The sequence below is a fragment of the Dermacentor silvarum genome, chromosome 5 (assembly GCF_013339745.2).
Source record: "Dermacentor silvarum isolate Dsil-2018 chromosome 5, BIME_Dsil_1.4, whole genome shotgun sequence".
Lineage (NCBI taxonomy): Eukaryota > Metazoa > Arthropoda > Arachnida > Ixodida > Ixodidae > Dermacentor > Dermacentor silvarum.
In genome coordinates this window covers 3,697,864-3,719,473 of record NC_051158.1, presented here as the reverse complement: position 1 = coordinate 3,719,473, position 21,610 = coordinate 3,697,864, and the positions used below count along the sequence as shown (strand labels likewise).

Sequence of the window (21,610 nt, the reverse complement as noted above, 5' to 3'; positions counted from 1 at the left end):
GTTTCAAAACTTAGATGTATCCTGTGAACACTGCATGTCACTATGCATTTCATTTATTTATAGCTGTGCACCACGTTGCTCATTATGTGCAATTCATTTTGTGGGATGATTGTCGTGGTGACGTTTGAGAAAATTGCCACGTATTTGAGCCTGTTCGCTAGCGGCTTGGTACAAGACCTTGAAGCTGCTACTGTGGGCTCGTTTACTTGTTCTGGTAGCGAATATGTGGATGTGAAGTTCGACTATGAACTTTCATTATACTTAAGTTTCCTTTCCCTGATTTATCCTATTTTATATATCACTAATCTGCAGGGCTTTTCGCTATAAGCGGTATGGCGATCAATCTCTTTGCTGAAATTGGCTCCGCAACCACATGTAAGCTGGACACTACCTGCCCGATGGAGGAGAGCAACATTGCATGTGCATTTTATATTTTTATTCGCGCAAACAATCGGGACATTCTCTGCACGGTCTTCCTCGTTGCTCATTTAAAATGCACTCGCGCGAGAATTCTAGCAAAAGCATTCGGCCCAAGCGTTTTCAAAAGAAAACAGCTATCTGCAGCCTACCTGTCTTTGTTGTGCGAACATGAGGTCGAGAAGCTGACATTTTTTATGTTTTTGTCCACAAGTAATCTTACATTTCTCTGCAGCTGTGTTTCATGTGGCTATTTCAGTATATGCTGATGTAGCTGTTCTAAAAAAAAGCTGTTTGCGTAAGTGCTGATACAAAATTCATATTGAAAGTTGATATGTTGTTTAGCCCTACACGATTTTAAGGGTTTAATTCGTGTTTTCCGCGTGCAAATAACTTTAGATTTCCTCCACCGTTTTTCGGGTTGCTCTGACACATTACTCTGATGCTGCAGTCCTGAAGAAGCAGTTTGCCTCGGTGTGGTCGTGGTAAAACAAGTTAGCTGCCGCCTTTACATTACTATTTTTCAATATGTAGAAAACAGCTAGAAAGGCAATGTCAGTGCTATCTCTGAGCGGAAGGGGGAAAACTGGGCAACACTAACTTTAGCCTGCAAGCGATGACTTGTATATGAGCGAGCGTCACTGCCAGCAAAATTACAAGTTCCATACGGCAGAAATTGTATTGTACACACGCTAAAAACGTGATGTTTGATGGAACGCGTTTAGTGAAAATTCTCGACATCCTAGTTTCATTTTTACCTTGCGCGAGAATTTGCGCACAAGGCACATACAATGAGGGTATCTTGTACGAGCATTTCTAGCGTCACTACAACAACCATCAAAGCTCGCAATCACTTCGCATACCTCACACGAAAAAAAAAAAACGGCCCGCTCACAGAATAAAAGTCTATGACTAGGCGTGCTAATTAATCAAGTCTAGTGAGAATCATTGTTCCTTTGTTTCGAAAGTGCAAGTTAAACAAGCTACTCGCGCCTAGCCAATGATGTTGCAGGCTTCTTGAAAAGAGTACTAATTTCACCTTAATCTTTACCGCATTGCTCGTTACCGCCGTGTATCGGCACACCAAAGGAAATATGACGACGCGAAAGGCAAGGGCCATATGTGTGTATTATTGCATAGCCGGCTAAATATGGAAACTCTTGGAGAGCGAATAAAACAAAATAAAGCCTGTTAACGAAAGGAAGTAGAACTTCAAGGCAGCGTAGTGGTCGAAAGCACATGAAAATTATCTTAAGGGGGTAACAGCGCACTCAGACAGTGACAGAATGAAGAAATAGCAGGACACTAGCGGTTGTGTCCTCTTGTTTTTTCACTCTGTCACGGTCTGCGTACTCTGTTACCCCCTTAAGATGATTTACCAACTTGCCCACCAAGCCATCCTTGTGAAGATGAAAATTAGCTTTAAATAGGTGCACAAGAAGAGACTATTTAGACATGCGGTGCGGATTTCTTCTTTGCTTGATCGCTCAAAACCTCAAATTGCTCAGATTGGTTTGGCCAATAAATGAGAGGCTTGGACGAGGGAGAACAAATAAGAAGTTTAAAAGATAGAAAGCAAGAAAAAATGGCGTTGCAAGGGTAGACCCGCAAGTGGTGAACTTCTACTTATAAGCCGTACGGAAAACTATACGACGTACGGAAGGACTGCCGCGAAAAATTGGGTTACGAAAACGCGCAACAAGATACAGTGCTCACGTCTATTGTAAATGCTTTGCTCCGACATTTTTCCATCAAACCATCGTCAACGGGCCATCCCATTGTTCTTAGGCCGTAAGCGTAGACTTTCTGGAAACGCGTCCGAGGTGTTCAATCCATATTTCTGACACAAATTTTTGTATGTGAGCAATTTTGTTACAACATGGGTAGGCTCGCAATGAAGTGCGCAACGATGCCACCAGCTTCGCATGAATGCAACGAAGTGGCTGGGACCTTCGAACAGGCTATTTGTGATCACCGAACAATGCTTTCGTCCATGTTGCGGTTATTCTAATCTGTCGTTTTCAAGGATTTCATGCATTCCAATCCAACGAAAGAAGACAAAGAAATGTGAAGATACGTGCACCAAACAATGCATTACATATAGCGGAAAAAGTGTTGGATGTAGAACAGAGCGGGCAAATGGCAGACGGTCGCTCACTTGTTCAGTATTGTTAGAACGGGGGATATAAGTTCGCGAGGGGTCGACGAGTGCTGCCCAGATCACGCACAGTTGCATATATGGAGAAAATTACCCGCATTAGCTTACTGGCGCTTTGTGCCCTGCTCTTGCCTACAAATGCACTGCAGTCGGAAACAGAACTGGGGAGCTCGGCAAACGCTGCTTCGGGATCAAGAAGCTCGACACTACGTTGGCTGCCAGGCAAGGATACAAGTATAACAAGAAGACGTAAGCCAACGTATATATGTTTCATCTCAGTATAATCCTAACGAGAGCAACTCAGGACCTAACAAACGTACATGATAAACTTGTAATGCGCGCATAGGCTATGCACAAGAGTTGGGGGGAAATAAGCAGAGAAAATGTGTTTCAAGATTGTTGAACCAACTGTTGTTTTAGCTATAGCTTACAGTTACAACAGTAAAAGCTTTCGCAATCGTGTTTGTGGTCATTTTCGCGAGTGAAATGAACATTCTTGAGAAATATTTAGAAAATGTCAGATCAACTGCTAGATATATGGTATGACTGTACTTTCAGGTTGTACGTTACATGCAAAAACAAGAATAGTTCCAGCATGTGGTCTTATCAAGACTGCTTCGAACGCGCAGGCCCCGCCAATTGTTCATTGCGTAACATAGGCACTGTTTATTGTGGATGGCGTCTGGTATGCTTTCCATAGAAGTTGCTGAATTTAGGAAATATTCCAAGCTTATATAGCAGCGTCACTGACTCTAAGTAGCTTCACAATTTTCTGGCGTTGTTTTTGAAGTATTGCTTTATATAGGTACCGCAGACCAACAACTTTAAATGTATAACTGCGCTGCGGTTTTAGCACTAACCTTTTGGTAAACATTGTGGTCTACTTTAAGCATGTCCTACCCTGGAAGAATGTTGCTACTTTTGCCCCAGTCGAATATAGATAATGGTAATGTTGCGACGGTTCTTCTAAATGCTATATGGAAATGAAATTGGTCACGAAAGGCTATGCATTCTAAACATGAAACCAATTTAAAAAAAAGGGCACTTCATAAACCGCACAAATAATTTCTAGAGGTGAAACTTGTGTTCGCTACCTACTAGGAGGCCAGTTGTGGGTGCGCCGTTTGCTCTAGTAGTCCGTTGTTGTATAACGTAATTAATAAAACAGAGCGATGAATTTATTAAGTCGTTTCACTTCATATTCACGCCTGCAAATATGGTCATTCTCAGTGATGCCCTACTGATAGGCCAGTTTTCCTTATGGTCGACAACCTGTTGGTCGAAGCTCCTACATAAAGTTTCACTACATGTGCAAGTAGTGGACGAGTTCGATAAATTGGCGGTTCACTACTGTATATATTGCGCTTCAGTCTATATTAAGACTTAGAGACTTCAGTCTACATTGCACTGAGCTCTAACATGAAATTTCAGGTTGCCCGCTTGGTCAAGTCTTCAAGCAATGCGAGAGCAGCACCTGTGGCGAGTACAGGTGCCAGGACCTTTATCATTTTCGTGAGAGAGTATGCACGGCTGACTGCCAGTCAAAATGCTTCTGCAACTGGCCCTTCTTCAGAAACAACGATGGACGTTGCGTTCCCGTCTGGAAGTGCTATACGTACAAACACCCCGCTTGGTTTGAGAAGCTTCGGTCCAGCATCTCCGGCCAAGCGGCAGGAGGGCAGTCTGGTAACTGGGGTGCATCATCTGGAGCAAATTCCGGCAGTTCGAGCAGCGTGAATGGCCAATGGTCTGGTGGGTACGGCCAAGTGACCGGTCAGCCGACTGGTAGCTGGGTCTCGGCACCTGTCTTTCAACCTGGTGGCTGGGGAGGCATGAACGGCGCACAGGCAGGAAGCTGGAGCTATGGGAGTGGCCAATATCCTGGTGCCTGGGGCGTGGTGACTTCCCAGTACCCGGGTAGCTGGGGCGCCGGATATGGCAACTGGGGTCTCGGCAATGGCAACTGGTACACAGTGCGGCGCCAATGAGTGGCTATTATATTTCTGCCAGTGACAAGGATACCTCTGGATACGCGCTCCGAAGCTAACAGTTGTGGCGCTTCAAGAAATAAATCGTGTTATGGCTGCAACAAATATTTTTAAAAAAGTGTGCCTTTTTGTGTGTTCTACGTGTGCCAATCCAACTTTTTGAACCAGAATATGGCAAGATCCGGACTTAGTGGTAGACATTTTAAATGACGCTAGATCGTTATAGAACTCTAATACCTCCCAAAATAGGTATCCTCGCAGAACATGGCCGCTACTGAAAACAACTAATTATGACAGGCAGTAAGATTGAGGGAGTTATCGTTTTGAAATCGCAAGCGCGATGGCCTGAATAATACGATCATGATATAAAGCTTTAGGTACTGAATGTCATTCTACGGTACACTTAAGCACCATGGGACGTGTTCCATAACTGCATGGCCGCCACTAAGAAAAAGTTTGGCTCGAGGAGAATGTTTACTTAGCTCAGGTTAAGAATTTCTTGACGTCAGGCTAAGTTCTTTGCTATATAGTGTAAACGATCCGAGGATATGCACTGTGATATTCCTGCTTAATAACCTCGAGCATCCTTGCTATCCGAACGCTTAATTTAAAAGTCTCCGGTAAAGTAGCTAGCCACACAATCGGGCATCTAAGCAATGAAGGTTCGCGATCATGGTGTCAGGGAGGAAGCGTGCACACAACGTATCTGACAACACTGTTTACTCTACTCCCTCGGCTGCTCCGCTGCCCAGTGTTGATGGTGATGATACCTTTCCTGCCAGTGACGTCATACCTCGGCCTTGCGGTTGCTGTCTCCGCCACGCAGTCCTTACACGTCTACCCCCTGTAAATGTGAAGTCGTCGCGCGCATGTACAGTCGAGGTTTATAATACGCTGTCAGCTGGTCAGCGTGGGCTATCCCCTGATGGTGCCTTGCCGTGGGATCTGTCCGATGGAAGTTATTAGCACCAACATTCTGCGTAGTCCTCTAAAACCTGAACGTCTTGGTGCGAGCTTCGATAAGATGCCTGTTAATGGTCGAGGGTAGTGCAACATTAATACGCACTTTACCTTCATCGGGTCTACAATGCCCGGGTGAAATGACATGTCCAAGGAACTTGAGTGAAGGGCGACAGAGTTGGATCCTGTCTGAGTTAATGGTGAGGTCTGCAGCTCTGATCTGCTCCAGTAGACATCGAATAGGTCCCACGTGGTTGTGCAGAGCAAAATTGTATACACTACCCCCCCCCCCCCCCAAAAAAAAAAAAAATTCAGGACCACCCCCCCCCCCTCCCCTTTTGCAAATAGGCACTCATCCTGGAAAAAAAATTACGCTGAACCCATGCACTGTGGTAATCGCTTTAAGAAATATTTACTCTTTGCGGAGGTGGACGCTACGTGGCCTTAATTTTGGGGCCCAATTCTGATGTTCAGAGCGTAGACGACAGTGCTACACTGCAACCTGTAGGGAGCGGAGAATCCTTGAGGTCGCGGTAAATGTTTGCGCGTGAATGAGATGCGAGATTCATGTTTGGTCTTTCTGCTTTTCCATTTTTAGGTGAATGTACTCGTATGCACAACACGTACATTACGAGCACTACCCCTGTGCTTAGTCTTAAAATTAACAATGTGGCACATTGCTCTCGTTATCGTTAAGCTCCGAACTACTAGACTGGAGAATGAGGACAAATTACAGATGGTATCCTGGAGAACCGGCTTCATAGCAAGCACTGCTAATGCTTGCGTGCGAGGTCGAGAGAAAAAGAATGTTCCCAGCTTTGTCATCAGCTGCAATGAAGATACTGTTTCGGCCCGTAGGAATTGCTGCCGTTGAAAGAAGCTTTTCCACCATGAACAGGCTCTTAACATCAGATAGATGTCACAAGACGCCGGCCCATGTCGACGCGCTGATGAACATTTCTGTCGAAGCTCCGAGTATCCCTAATATTATGGACGCAAGAGACGAAGAAAAGGATGAATATTTGCAGTTTGTGGACCAAGCCTACATGAAAACACAAATATTAACGTCAAATTTTAAGACAATGTGCCATTAAAATTGACATTAACGATTAAAATTAATTTCATATCTTATTCTCAAATAAGAAAATCCTATTAAAGTATTCTTCACTTTTATACTCACTGTCGCCCGATTCATGGCCAATTACCTGTAGTGCGTTGTGCTACATATATATGCGCCAAACGAAACCAAACCTGTATGATGTGAACCAAGAAAACATGTCGAGTATTGTAGATACGTGCGGGGTGACACGTTGCAATTGTGTAGTGCCAGCTTTTTTTAATTATTATTTTGTGAATGTGGCAGCCACGCTTCGCTTAGCAGTTTCTTTGGATAAAGTATGTACGGGATTGTAGCGGACATGATGCGCATTATACTTTCTAAATGCGAATCATTTCTGGGCGATCATATACCTCTATGAGAGGTATCGATCTCTTAACAGCAGCCACAGTTGTGCCTACTGACTATTGTCACCTGCCAGACTTGTAGCCATAACTGTGGCTGCTGTTAAGGAATCGATGCTATTCCTAAATAAACGCATCACTGTTTTGATGATCCAAATATAATCTCGCTATCAGGGAGGGAGCAGTCTACCTGACTGGTGCAGTATTTTTTTTTATTTGGGGTGTTGCTACGCTGCACTCCGCAATACCCCAACGACCACCGCTTTCACCGCGGCACCGGCGCACAAACGTCAGCAGCATCCCCTTGAATCCGCTTGCGCAAGAGCGGACGCTCACGTCGTCGGCAGCCGGAGGATAATCGTCTGCTACAGCTGATACAGCGGCCGCTCTCAGCGCGCGCCGCCGGACCAGCGTCGCGTAAACAAACGTCATGTCTCGGAAGCCAACGTTGCGCTGGGCGCCGCTCTATCAACTGTAGCAGATGATTAGTGGTCCGGCCGCCGACGAAGCGAGCGTTTGTGCCCCAGTGCCATGGCGGAAGCCGTGGTGCCAGGCGCCGCGGCCACTTCCGCCGCTATGTTGGCCGAAGCTGTAGTGCCGGGCTGCCGGGCTCCGCGGCCACTTCCGCCGCTATGCTGGCGGAAGTGGCCTGCGGCGAGAGCCAATAGGCGTGCGGCTCTGCGCTCCCGTTCTGCGTGGGATGTTTTTCGTATACGCCCCCGGGCGCACCGGCGCAGCCAACGTAACCGGCGGCTTCTGATGCGTCCCGACGTGCCCGGCGCCGAAATGGCTCCTGACCCATTCGCGCGTCAGAGGCGACGGCACCGTCAACCCACAATGCATCGCGCGCAAGGAAAGAAAGGCACCCACTCTAAAACTCCTCAAACTTCGTAAAGCGAAACGCTTTGAAAAATGCCGCCTTCTCCTCGCGCTCCCTGTACGAGGTCGACGCCGCGTCACTATTGGCCTAATGGCATCACGTGGGCCGTCATGCCGCCTGGCGCCGGCTTAATTTGTTTGCAGTCGCGCTCCATCGCCATTTTCGCCCGAGAAGCATCTACCGACAGGCGAGGAGCACATGTTGGCTCCGTTGCTCTTCCGCGTTGTTTTGGTTTGCGAACGCCTTGAACTAAGTTTTGCGGTAAGTGCAACGTCGCTTCACGGCATTTTCCATCACCATGACCTGCTGCGCCTTCGGATGCCAAAATAGTTTAAGCAAAGGCAAGAAGCTTAATCGTTTTGTGTGCCAATAGGCTTGAATTCGCGGCAACGCGAAGCTGCGTGTGAAATCGTAATTACGAAACTTTTACAATTCAGCTCTCCTTTTCACATTTGAGGCTCGAGTGTGACAATTCATCTTAGGAATGCAACTCTGCCTTTTGTGGCTAATAACTAGCCTTCTTTAGAGCGAATAGCTTTGTTTGCCTCTTTTGTTCGGGGTCGTCGTTGGTGGCCGCCCGGTGGACTTCCGATACAAAGGCACCGGTGAAAAGCGTGCGTGCTCTCCCGAAACCAGTTACGGGGTGCGTTCAAGTCGTCGCCGAACGACAGCATCATATGTCTTTGAGACGTACGTGCTAATTCGCGTGAGGTTTAAAGTGTGTGTAGGTTACAATGCGGCGATGGAGCATTCGCAGAGAAAACGTGCGGTCGCCCGCTCGTTCACTGGCTGTGTTTAATAGTCGTCGTTCGTTTAGTCGTTCGCTTGCTTGTTCGTCCAACTAGCAGTTCGTACGGCTACTATGTCTCTGAGACGCAGTTGCTGTAGGACACTATGGCTGGTACGTCCGTTCCCTCTGCCAGCCTTTGAGCGCCATAGCTTATACGCTCCGCGAATTCAACTGGCAAGGATGGCACGGATTACTTAGGTTACTGAGGGTTTGCTGGAGGCCAGGATGTCGGAACCTTGAAAAATGAAACGCGGAAATGCTTAGGCCAGTGTCCCGTAGGCGAAAGGGCGTTCGGCAAAATTCAAGAGGACTACATAGTGGGGTGATGGTGGTCTTGGATGACCTCCGCAGCGACTCTGGAGCTGGTGATAGGCAAGAACGATATCGATCTTAGAAAACATTGTCAAGCCGTGCAGTGCAACCGCGAAGTATTGAATGTTCGGGAGTGGGTTGTGAGGGGCAACTCCTGTTATTGAGTTCCCTCTAGTCACCACATGCGTGCCCGTCCCTGTTCTTCTTAGACACACTATGTAGTGGTAATGCTCAATTACTGGTGGAACGGCGCACCGTGCCAAGTTCCAGAGTGTTAAAAATAAGCGTGAACGATCTTGAAATTCGCGGAGACAAGCGGCGGGGACGAAAAAGGACCCGAGGGCGGAGGTGATGACGTCATGACAGATATCTCAGGTTGTACCGGTTGCGTCCAATTCGGCAGCCACGTCAAGCTGGGAAACTCGCGGAGCAGCTCAGCAAATTGAGCTTCCACTTTGGCAGAATTCGGCATGACCGGTGATTTGGTGGCCCAGGGAACGCAGAGAACGTTCAGCTTTGTAACGAAGTCGATGAGATAGCAGCTTTTTACGTCGACAAGGAGGCCGTGGTTGTGCAGGACGTCTGCTCCAATAATGGCACGCTGGATGTCCGCAAACATGAAACTCCAGTGCCTGGTCGCAGGCCAAGCTTTAGCGTGACGGAGCATGAGGAGAACACTGAAATATTGGTGCCGCTGACAGCTTGCAAAAACGACACCCGCAACGCCTTGCGGTCAGAGCGTGAAGCAGGAATTTTGCTTACATCGGCTCTTGCGGCTCCTGTCCTGTGACTGTGTCCGTTGCGTAGAACCGGCGACTTGTAGATTTTGCCAGACCACTCGTCGCTGCTAGAGGTCAGCCGGCCTGTTCACCTGGCACGCGCAGGGGCGGAGCCAATGACGAGCCTCGTTCCCAAAACAGCGATGACAGAAGCGAACGCCAGACGTTGGTGAGGTTGCACGGATCATGTCTGGGCATGGGGTACTGCGGGAACTACGGCTGCTTTAATGACAAGATGGTATCCGAAGGCGTTCCGCTGCACCTACAATGCGCATCGAGGCGGTCACACAGGGAGTCGAGAGCTCATGATTGCGCTGGCGAAGAGCAGGCAATGATACGCTGCGAGGCAGTAGCCCACACAGGATCTCTGCCAGGGGGGGTGATTTTTTTTTTATTTGGAGGGGGGGGGGGAGCAAGCACTTTGCATAATATTCAATTTTTTTTCACTTAGCCAGAGGAATCCAACAGCAAATAAAAGGCCGAATAATTATAATAATTTAATGAAACCAAGGATGATGACGATGTTTATTTGTTCAGCGTTTTACTCAAAGTAATTTAAGAGTGAATGAATAAATACAAAATAGTGATTAAGTGTTTTTGTTACTCAGGAAAATTCGACAAGTCACCTCCTGAATTGTAATGACAACGGGAACAGAGCACGTTGAAGTGGTGGTGCTGGACGCGTGGGCGGGGGGTAGTAACTCGGCCTCAGGGGGGGGGGGGGGTTACAACACCCGAACACCCCACCCCCCCCCCCCCCCCCCCCCCCTCCGTCGGTGCGCCACTGCTGCGAGCTAGGTGTGTTGCGTCGCTACTTCTATGACTTTGTAGACCAACGCGGTGAGTCTGGTCAAATTCATAGTGGAAGCTGTCACGAACACATGTTATACCGGAGCCGTTGCAGGAGCGATTCGCGCAAGGCTTTCATCGTCAATGGGTCTCGTGTTGTCTCCGAGAATTGTGTCATGCGGTGAAGAAGTTGACTAAGATGGCGGTCCCCGAGTTCTTCAGCTGGCAAAGGCTGCTGGGTGTGAGTACGCTGGGAGGATGCTATGCGATGCAAGAGGGTTGCCTTGAGGTTGTTATAGGTCGTGGCAAACAGTGGGGTGCTCAACAAATCCGCTACTTCGTCGATGACAGTGGATCAGACCACTTCAGCAGCTTATAGTGAGACGTTCACTCATGAGAACGGATAACAGCGACTTGAAAATGGGATTCAGCTTTAAGAAACCACGAAGAGGGATGCTGGTCCCAGTACTGAGGGAGGCGGACGGCGACGGTGGAAGAGGAGTGCCCATCGATTGCTCAGGCGGTTCTGGCCTGGAAAACTTATAGAGTTGGGTCCATGGACGAGTTCGAAACACGTCCAGCTTACCAAACAGTTGCGAAATACCCCAGTGTTTACCCGTAGGTCCCGACAGGCCTTTAAAGAGAGCAGACAGGAGACGTCAGCGCTCAGACTAATTTAACGCTCAAGCGTAGATGCCCCGTCTGCCAAATCGGCGACATTATGTTTGTCGCAGCGAGGGAGGCGAGCGCTGAGAAATGCGCCTGGAGGTGGAGAGAGAGAGAGAGAGCGAGAAGGTAAAGGAAAGACAGGGAGGTTAACCAGAGATTATCTCCGGTTGGCTACCCTGTACCGGGGGAGGGGTAGAATCGCCGCGTTTGCGCACTTTCCATTCGTGCTTCGACACCGCTCGATTTGCATGTCCGCGGCGTCTCCTCTTTGCATGTGTAGCAATGTGTGCTTTCCCTAGTGACATACCAGGCATTGCACCGTCGAGATTAATGTAGCGACCACGTTCGCGTCCTTTCCGTTTGTGTTTCGAAGCCGCGGTGCTCGATGTTCCTGTAAGCCCAGTCCATAGGCTTGCGCGTAACAAGCATTAACAAAGTGAAAGGTTACTTTTCACTAATAATCGTGTTCCAGTGCTTTTACTTACGTTCATTCTTGTTTGCATACGCGTGTAATGAGTACTGTAATTATTATTTTATCCAGCATGTCTCTAGTAACGCCCCCTGGGCCTGAAGGTATTTAAATAAATAAATAAATGAATGAATTGTGTCGGCTGTCAGACATGTAACTCCATGGTGAACGTCTCGTCAGGAGACATAGGAGTCTGCTCTTGCCTTACCGTCAGTCTCCTCTTGACCCCCGATCAATACAATAAATGTGTTCGTACCTTTGTTCAAAATTCTGTGTCACCTCTGTGTCGTGTCCAAAATAGTTTTGAATGGTTCATGATATTTTTTCTCTTAATGCCAGCTAGAATATCAGCTATCCCTGTTTTCTCTCTGATCCACATCGCTCTCTCCTTGTCTCATAATGTTTTTTTTTTTCGTTCCATTGCTGCCATTGGTCCTTAACATTTTCTTGAGCTTCTTTGTTTACCTCCAAGTTTCTGCCCCCAAAGACTTGCATCTTTTATTATATCTGTCAATTCTTCTGCTGACCTTCTTCTAGAGACTTTCTTCTCCCTTCGCCAATTCTTTGCAGAGTGGCATCAAAGGCGAATGTACGCCGGCTAATCACTCTGATTTTCAATAAAGACTTATCCTCTCCCAATTTGTTGTGATTACATGTCTGCAGTTTGTGGGTTCGCGCTGCAGTCACTCTCTATACATTGTTATTAGCATAGGCCTATGCTCTCAGCGGGTTCACCGACTCTTGTCTGTTCGTCTGCACAAATTGCTTACGGTCGCAAATATTCTGCTACAAGACATTGCAGGCGTCGCAAGCACAATAGCCTATTCACAATTGCGTAAATGGCGAACCTCTCTATAATGTTGCAGAATGGTGATGGTGTTGCTAATTTAAAGCGAAGCTTTCAAAGCATCACTCCCACACATGAAGGAATAAAAGCTTATGAAGGGCCCCCGCCAGCCTTGATTGGTTGGAGATAGTGTGGCGGAAGTCATCTGCTATTTTTCACAAAGAAGCGCTGGGACGGGTGTTCCAATTATCCTCGTTGATATAGCAACTGAGCTCGTCGATCTCTCACTGCTACTCTTGGCTTCCGAAAAGTTAAACGCAGTAGTTCGACTCATTTCCTTCTCGAAGCACATTCTGTCTGCGAGACAGGCTGTGCTCGGAGTGTGGAGTATTAGTTTGAAAGTAGTGTTTTAGGTCTATGAGGGTGAGTGCCAGCAGGCAACAGAGGCTCTCGCGGAAATATAGATGCGGATCCTTGGGTAATCGCGGCGCGAGTTTTCATCGTCGTACTTCCGTGTGCCACGGATAAATACAGGGTCGCGTGTTTTTCAATAAATTTGTTACAGGAGTTTCGTAGGTTTTGTTCTGACGCGCGTCATGAGCGCACACTCCCGGTGGATCGTCGCAGTGCAAGTTCAAAGCTCGCGCCATCGATTGCAGAAGCAAAGGTAGATAACACACAAGCATGGCTGCGCTTCTGGGTTCGAAAACCTCAGGTCAGGGCCTCTCCTATTTTGTTTCTTTCTCCCTTGCTCGCGCACTTCAGTGTGCGTTTTTCCGACGGCGCAGGTGTACAGTCACGTCATATTGTATTGTATCGTCTTCTATATTTGCCAATTCGGACCACGCATCCTGCACTTTTATTGCGATAGCAATTATAAGGAGACTCCAGGTGCATTTCTGCCGTCGCCGTCGTCGTGAAGTTCCGTATATAGTCCAACGACGATAAAATCGTTGCCGCGCGCGGAATGCTGTATGTGCGAGTGAAAGCGTGCGAAGGTGAGCCTGCGATCGCGGCTCAATCTCGCGCACGTGAGGGAGGGAAGCGGGAAGTAAGCGCGCCGTCTTCCGTAGCGTTCCCCTCGCCACCCTCCAGTTGCAGGGTAGCGAGGAGGGGGGGGGGCTTTCTGCTCCGGGCGGCCTTGAAAATACAGCACGCGAAGGACTGGGTCTCCTACGCAGATGGCTTTCAAGATACAGCGGCTCGCGCGGGCATGCGCGGGCGCCTGGGCCGCAGGAGTAGAACGCCCCCCCCCCCCCCCCCCTTCCCTATACTCCCCCCTAGGCATTGCGGCCCAGGCGGGCCCACAGGTCAATTTGTTTGCTGCCGCGCTTCTTCCAACTCCCAGCTTTCCACAGCGTGTTCTGAAGGTCATCGCGTGAGCTGTGGTGTTCAATGCTTGCATGCGCCCGGGACCATTGGGCGCACTTCTACTCTGCCACCAACCGCGCTCGTCGCTCGTCCGCGCCGTCTCTTCTCTCCACACGGCTCTGACCTTTATGCGCCGTGCATTCGCCGCTCAGTTTCCGTTGACGCGATAGACCGCACGTACCTTCGCCCGCTGCGGCGTATGCTTGCTGCCAGCGTTTTGACAGTCGTTGTCTGCAGTCATTCAGTGTGATCTATTCGTGTTTGTTTGTGCGCGCTCACACCACGCTTGTTCATTCAGTTAGTAATAGTCGGGCCACATTTTCCAACGCACGCTACACATGCAATGCTGCCCGGGTCGGCAGTGCAGCGCTACAGGTGTGTCCCTTCGCATGCGCTGCCCACGGGAAGCGCTTCTCAACAACACCACCGTTTCACACGCGCCTTCTCGTGGTCGAGTCTCTCTTCATGTCGGTCTACTTACGCCGCAGCACACCTGCTTACTTAATCAGCTCATGTTTACTACAATTCATATTGCTACCAAAGCCGCTCACGCGTGTTTCTGAGGTCATCGCGTGAGCTGTGTTCATGCTTGCATGCGCGCGCGGGACACCATGCTTGTTCATTGAGTTCGTGTTTCTGTGTTCACAAGTTTACACGGCCGATGAAACTTCTATCCTTACTTCGTATAGCCGTCCACTAGTTTGCTGTCGCAATCGATGCTTCGCCTTTCGGGAGAAACTGCTCCTATTTTCTGCACTCTCAACTTAGCTACACGTGTTCTCAGTTCACTGACGAAATTTATGATGCATGCACATAGTAGCAAGCGATATAAACGTGCGACAATTATCTGCACGGCGTCTTGCGGCAGTAGCAATTAGAGCAGTTGTGCTTCATAAATAACTGGAAAATCTACTGTGAACTGCTAGCCAAATAGAAAAGGGCAAGTGACGTCATCCGAGGTATATACAAGAGACTGCAGTAGCGCCTTTCTCGCAGTTGTGAATGGCGCCTCCTCAGAAGATGGACACAGCTGCGTAACAAGAAAATAACCGACTCGAAATCATGGTCACTTCGTAATATGCAAAGACAGATACATGCACACTGTATATAGCATGTGTTGTGCTTCAGTGCACATTCTCCAAAATAAAGATGGCTTCCTTGTCGTAGACAGACATCAGGAATGTGTTCTGGCAGATTTTTTGCCGTGACCTCGCCACTATTGCTTAGGTTGCAATAAACCGGCCGCTTATCACGCAAGTGCGACCTTATCGGAGGTTATGTGAGACAAATATAATAGCAAATTTAGTATATTAAATATATGCCAATGTAACCTTTTTTTCATCGATCATGCGAGAGTTTCCATACACTGGCTGGGCTTAGCTAAGCACCTGTTAGAATCGCCCAAGCAACATCAACATACGGAGACAATCTTTTCTGTATATCGTGCAAATCGTTGTATGGCAATTTTTCAGCACAAGAATGACCTGGAGGTTACTGTGATGCTTTGGTGCATGCACGTCGCAGGTCACGAGAAGTGTACACACTTTCGAAGTTGTCGACGTCTCCTTGAAGTATGTTCTTCTAGTTTGCCCCAACATAGGTTCAGAATAGTCTGTCAATGCAGTATTTTCTTCAACCCATATAGGTAGACTACTGATTTGACCGGGATCCGATACTGACACCATCGCATAGAGAGTTATTTATTTTATATTTTTGAGGAATCATTATGCTGTCTTCCAGAAAACTGCGTTGGCATACTTATCCCATCTATCAGTCACTACTACATTGCTTTTAGTTCCCTTCTGACCTTTCCAAGACTGCAAATGAGACCTAATCGCCTCAGCTACCTGTCTGATTGATTACAAGATATACTGTCATACTATGTGCGGCCTGAAAATGTCGTTAAAAATAATAAATTGGCTACTTCTAGTTTCGAGTTTCCTGACACTTTCATATCCAATACAACATAGGCCTCAGAAATTGCGCTTGATATACGATGGTTTTCATCAGAAAGCCCCAGGTGCGAACAGCAACCATGGTCGAGAGACAAGATGCCATTCTATCTGCGTTTGTTGTCTGCAAGATGCAGCCCTAATACTCGCGAAAAGCTGCTCTTCTTTTGCGCACGAAGAACTAGCTCCTTGCGCCTACGTAAGTAGTGTTTCTATACCTTGCTGTGCCATGACGCAGTGCCGACTGGACCTATTGTTTCTTGGGAAACGTTTCACCTTTCGGAGCAGCACATTGGAAAACGCGCGAACGCAACGCGAAAGGTGGAAATGGTGGCAGGTCTGTGCCTCTAAAGGATGACCTGCAGCCAGCAGTATAATGCGAATGCGTTATAGAAAAAACAGCTGCGTGCGAGAAATTGCAGAAATAAAAAAAGACTTCATGGAAGCTGCTTCACTTTTTGACAATGTCTTTTTGCTGCGCATATAGGGTCCGCCGTGGAAGGCGACCTGGCTACAGGCAGCCCAACACGGCAATCTCGAGATGAGTAAAATAGCGGTTATCAGTGTTCTGTTGCTAATTTTCGTTTGTGCGCTTGTGCTGAACGTGAGAGCGGAAGACCCTCCAGCGAACTTGCCAGTGAGTGGCGGTGGTGAACCACGTGCTCCTCTGAGAAGCCAGGTGCAAGGCGCGTCGCAAGGTGCGTGATTATTCTTCAGTCATTCTGCTGAAGCTCCTTCTTCTGTCAACCTTGTTACTTTCCCCTATGGTATTAAGGTTGCCGAAAAGATTTTTTTTCTGTGTTAGCACTTCGGCTATCTCGGTTCTCCGTGCCTCCCCCCTCCCCTTCTCTCCCCCCCCCCCTCCGCCTTAGATATCTCTATTGCGGATGACAGCCACCGGCACCGTGGGGCTATTTATAATATCTAGCCCCATCGGCGACCGTCTCGGTCTTTCATGTGGTTAGCACGAGAGAATATTGGGGAAATAATTAGGCCTTCAAGCCTCAGCCACGTGAAAAGAAATGGAGTGGCGCATACTGCGCAGCTGCAACTCTGCCCACATTTCCTAAATAAGTCGAGACTTTGGAAATAAATAGACATCCCACTAGCATGACAAAAAATGGAGGACGCTTAACCTTCGCCTTTGAAAGGGCAACGCGATAGCGTTATCGGGCCCCGTTCGCATCGCATTTTATTGCGATAGCAATTATATGGACACTCAAAAGCAGACGTCGCCGTGAGGTTCCGTATGACGTCAATGGAGATTAAATCGTCGAACGCTGTATGTGCGAGTGCGCGCTTTCACGGGGAATGAACGCACAGCACAAATAAGGGCTTCCGTCAATGGAGATTAAATCGTGCCGAACGCTGTATGTGCGAGTCGAGAGGCGCGCGCTTTGAATGAACGCACAGCGGAGAACAAAAATGCAGAAGTAGGCGACAATCACCATATATGTAGAGCACCTTCTTCCGACGCGCGAGAGGCCCGACGTTTAGCTGGAGTGCGCATTTATATCAGAGGCTTCACCAACGCCGCACGCGTTTTGAGCGAACGCGGGCAAAACGCCGACGGCGTCGACAACAGCATGTCAAGTTTATACAGCTGATAAAGCTAATATCATTACTCCGTATAGTGCTATCGCAAATGCTTCGAGGTGAAAGACATTTTTCTTTATTATAGGCTTCACTGCGACACACAACGTGGGAAAGCCAGCGCACAAAGATCGCTTAAACCGGAAAGTCGGCTTCACCTTTTACATTGCTTATTATATAAGGATACCTGTCACCTGCGAAACAGTCACAATCGATGGATTCCGAAAGTCCGTAGCGCATCGAAAGACTTCCAAGCTTGGACACACGGATGACCTCTTAGACTGCGCGTTTCTAACGCGTTTGTGCTAGTTACGGCCCGTGTAAGACGCTGCGCCTCTCCGCGTATTCATCTCCTTTGAACTTGACTTGCCACCGCCTTGGGCAGCGCGTTCGAAACGCGTTGAAGGCGGTAGCAAGTCAATCAGTGGACATAAATATAGGATGAGCTGATGATGATGATGAACCTTGCTGGGAATACATTTTTCCAGGGGCAATATAAGCCATCTGATACCAAAATGTGAGGGCCCTAGGACGTTTTTTAATTTGGGTATTTGTTTTCTGTTGCCATGAGGCGCGCGCATGTCCAAAACGCATTAGGAGGCTAAGTCCAGTTTGACCTGCCGTAGGGAGCTTACATGCAAAGCGTTGCAACATCATCATCATCAGCCATCTGGATGGTGTTTTCGCAAGTAATTTACCCGGCCGCGCCGCTGTTGGTATATGGTAGAAATGCTGGAAAAGGGGTTTGTGTTTGAGTTTCTTCGTTGTAGAGTTATGTTTTCTCGTACATTCAAATTACGATCCGACGCCATCGTGTGTGTAGGTTGTGGTTAAGTCGTACTTTACGATTTTTCTGACGGATTTTTACTTTGAGAAATTCCATGAGTTCACCAACGCCGCTGCGATTTCCTTCGACACGGGGCCCTTAAGACTAACGCGTTAAAACACCTCGACGAATGAAAGACAACCTTAACACATACCCATAGTGAAATAGATCAAATTACTCGAACATACGGAAAGTTATTCCTACACTGTCATACTCGGGTAATCAATGAGTACCGTCTAGCTGTCAGCACGAAATTTCGGTCCTGATGAGTGCGCAGAAGAGAAAACATTCGCACAATAGCGTTATCCCAGTGAACAGCTACATAAGAATTTTGTTATTAGATATGCCTTCAAACGAAAAATGTTAGGCCTAACGTTAAGAGACAAGAAGAGAGCAGTGTGGATAAAAGAGCAAACGGGGATAGCCGATATTCTAATTGACATTAAGAGAAAAAAATGGAGCTGGGCAGGATATGTAATGCGTAGGATGGATAATAGGTGGACCATTAGAGTTACAGAATGGTTACCAAGAGAAGGGAAGCGCAGTCGAGCACGGCAGAAAACTAGGTGGGGTGATAAAGTTGAAAAATTTGCAGGCGCAAGTTGGAATCGGCTAGCGCAAGACAGGGGTAATTGGAGATCGCAGGGAGAGGCCTTCGATCTGCAGTGGACATAAATATAGGCTGAAGATGATGATGCCTTCAATATACCACATATACATGGTCTTATTGCGTGTGCACTGGCGATAAGAATCTCAATTTTCATCGAAGCTAAGCTAGACACTTACCCTCTGCAAGCACTGATGGGTATGTACGGACAAGCGTGTCAAAGGTGATGTGTAGAGAGGAAACTTGTATAACCTACATAATTCATGCGTAACCACATAACGCCAACAGACAATGAAGCCAAGGAAAGCATCGGGGAAATTAAGTGTGGTTGAAATTAGAATTATAATTTCGGCTCCGCTCTTAAAAAGGCGAACATCTCCTTGTGGCCATTTCGTTCTATGTGCGTGTGCTTCGCCGTGGTGCCTGTTTCGCGCCCAACATGTTTAATATTAAAGACCGCCTAACTAGCGCAACGCAGTTTTTTTATGGACACTGTATTGCTAGTGATTACAGCGGCATCTTTCAAAAAACTGGAGTAGACGCAGCACGCCAGACAATATTGAGCTGTGATCTTTTATGATTTCCTTCTGAAAGACCTCAGTAATTATGACTACCATGTAAATAGTAATGCGGGGTATTTAAAAACTGAACTTGCAGGTGTTCTTTGTTGAAATCGAGTAACCCACTGAGTAAAAGTTCTATGAAATATTTTTCATTTCAGGCAAATATATGTCATTGAAAGTGCACGAAATCAGATAAGCGGAACAATCGCCAAGTGTCCAGCGTTCTTCCTTGGTTACGCGGCTCTTTATTGACGATAACGAATGTGTTTGTTTATTATGCAGATTGCGGGCGACACGAGAAGTTCAAGTTCTGCCGAAGCAGCAATTGCGGCGAGAAGACCTGCGCAACCCGGTTCAATCTGTTCCGACAGTGTAAAACAGATTGCGTGTCCAGATGTTTCTGCCGTCGAGGATATTATCGGGATGACAGAGGAAGCTGCGTTCGCTTCTGGAAATGCAGTAGTTTGATCAAATATATTACGGAGAAGTTCCAGAAGGGGAAAAAGAGCCGCGCCGAGTAGTGCTTGCAACTTTATAGACATACTTCTGTCTCACTGATAATTTTGTTCGCATTTCTGTCGATCACTAAGCGTGACGACGTCCTGGTACAGAAATAAATGTGCGTATAACATGGTGCTTTTTTGTGTCAGTTCATGTTGTGTACCTTCTATATTATTAGTTTTTCTGTTTATTTCACAAACTAATTTGTCTCGTATCGTGAATTACCTGATGATTACAATTTATAATCTTTTGAAGAATGATTGAACGAATTGAAGATAGCATAGAGACGGTAGACACAAAGTCCATCTACTCTGATAATATCTTCGGGTAATATTGTAAACGGGAGAACATATAAAAGCAAACATTTATGCCAAGAAGAACACTATGAGCAATAATGAACCAAAAGAAAATCAATCTCACATAATATGCATTGTAACGCAGCGGTTATATTTGTGAACTCGAAATACAATGCAATGATGCTATCAGAAATTAAGAACACGAGAAATGTGAAATTAGTTATAGACATAATACTGCTTTAGCTATAAAAATTAAATATCTAGAAAGATAAATATTTTAGGCAATATGGGAAAAATTCGACGGGTCTGCACGACGATAAAATTTAATTTTATTCAGTCGAAAAGCAGAAATATGTGCAAACCTACTGCAGTTTTGTAATGGTAAAACCTTAGACATCATGAATACGTGTAATAGATTTATAATCAGTAACCCATAGAAACCGACCCCTGTGGACGAGTATTTATGGTGCTCTGTTGCTGAGCATGACATTGCGAGCGAGATCCGTGGCCGTGGCGGCCGAGTTACCTGGTGACGATGAAAGGCCAAAACGCTCGATCCCTTATATTAAGGTGCTCTTTGACCTTATAACTGGCCAGATAGAAAAAAAAGGTTGACCATGATTTTTGACCTTTATTTCTGCTGTATGATGCACCAATACATATTGATTCAAATATATATATATCTTAAAAACAGTTCCTAAAGAACTAGCCGGGATGCTGTAGGTAAACATTATTGTTCAGCTGCCAGCTAATCGTAAATGTAAGGTCAAAGACTGGTGTCTTCACCGTGATCATCAAAGCCAGCAGCACACCGTCCTTTATAGTCATACCGATGACGAAAAGAAACCGTGATGTTGTTTGTGCTCTGTGGACGCAGGAACGTCCTGGGAACGTCCTGGGATTTATAACACTTTTTGCCAAAATGAAATTAACTATAAAAAGTGACTATACACATCTCTGTGCGCACAGAAAAAATAGCACAGAAACTCGCAGTTACACGACAAGCTAAAAAATTGGCAAAAACCGACTTTTGAGCCTGTTCTTCAAAATGCTGCAGTACTATTGTAGAGCATACATACAAGGATACTCAATCCAGAGGGTATAGGTAGAGCATCGTACCAGGAAATAAAACATATTGGCGGAAGTTAGCACCATGTCTGTGCATTTCGTATGCCTTCTTGCGTCCTCGTTTGTATGCGCTACAATAGTACTCCAAGATTCCATAGCAACAAGCCCGCATTCCAGCACTAGTTGTCTCCTGTGCAAGAAATTCGTCTCTTTTTTGTTTTTTTATTTGTGCTCGGAGTTGCCGCAAACAATAGCATTTTTTATTTCTATCAGCATTGTTGTGCAAGTAAAGTATAAAATAGCGGCCAATTTTGCACTCGGTAGTGCAAAGCTTAGACACAGCGAAGTTTCGATCTCCTCAAGTCTTACTGGCT

General features: G+C 46.9%; 1 protein-coding gene and 1 long non-coding RNA gene across 2 annotated transcripts; both read left to right on the top strand.

The window, feature by feature from the left end:
- The first annotated feature begins 2,615 nt into the window (after positions 1 to 2,615).
- LOC119452278 (uncharacterized) lies at positions 2,616 to 4,672 on the top strand. The gene is made up of 2 exons (XM_037714522.2): positions 2,616 to 2,824; positions 4,007 to 4,672. The coding sequence occupies exons 1-2, from the start codon at positions 2,656 to 2,658 to the stop codon at positions 4,561 to 4,563; spliced, it is 726 nt and encodes a 241-aa protein (XP_037570450.1). The 5' UTR covers positions 2,616 to 2,655; the 3' UTR covers positions 4,564 to 4,672.
- An 11,438-nt stretch (positions 4,673 to 16,110) lies between these two features.
- On the top strand, positions 16,111 to 20,007 carry LOC119452277 (uncharacterized). Its single transcript, XR_005191842.2, has 2 exons — positions 16,111 to 16,480; positions 19,654 to 20,007. It is a non-coding gene; the product is annotated as an uncharacterized LOC119452277 (long non-coding RNA).
- The last annotated feature ends 1,603 nt before the right edge of the window (positions 20,008 to 21,610 follow it).

What these genes read in the sequence shown, in the direction of transcription:
- LOC119452278 (XM_037714522.2), top strand. Translation starts at nt 2,656, where the DNA reads ATGGAGAAAATTACCCGCATTAGCTTACTGGCGCTTTGTGCCCTGCTC. An exon ending in TACAAGTATAACAAGAAGAC is followed by an intron (nt 2,825 to 4,006) that starts GTAAGCCAACGT and finishes ATGAAATTTCAG; the next exon opens with GTTGCCCGCTTGGTCAAGTC.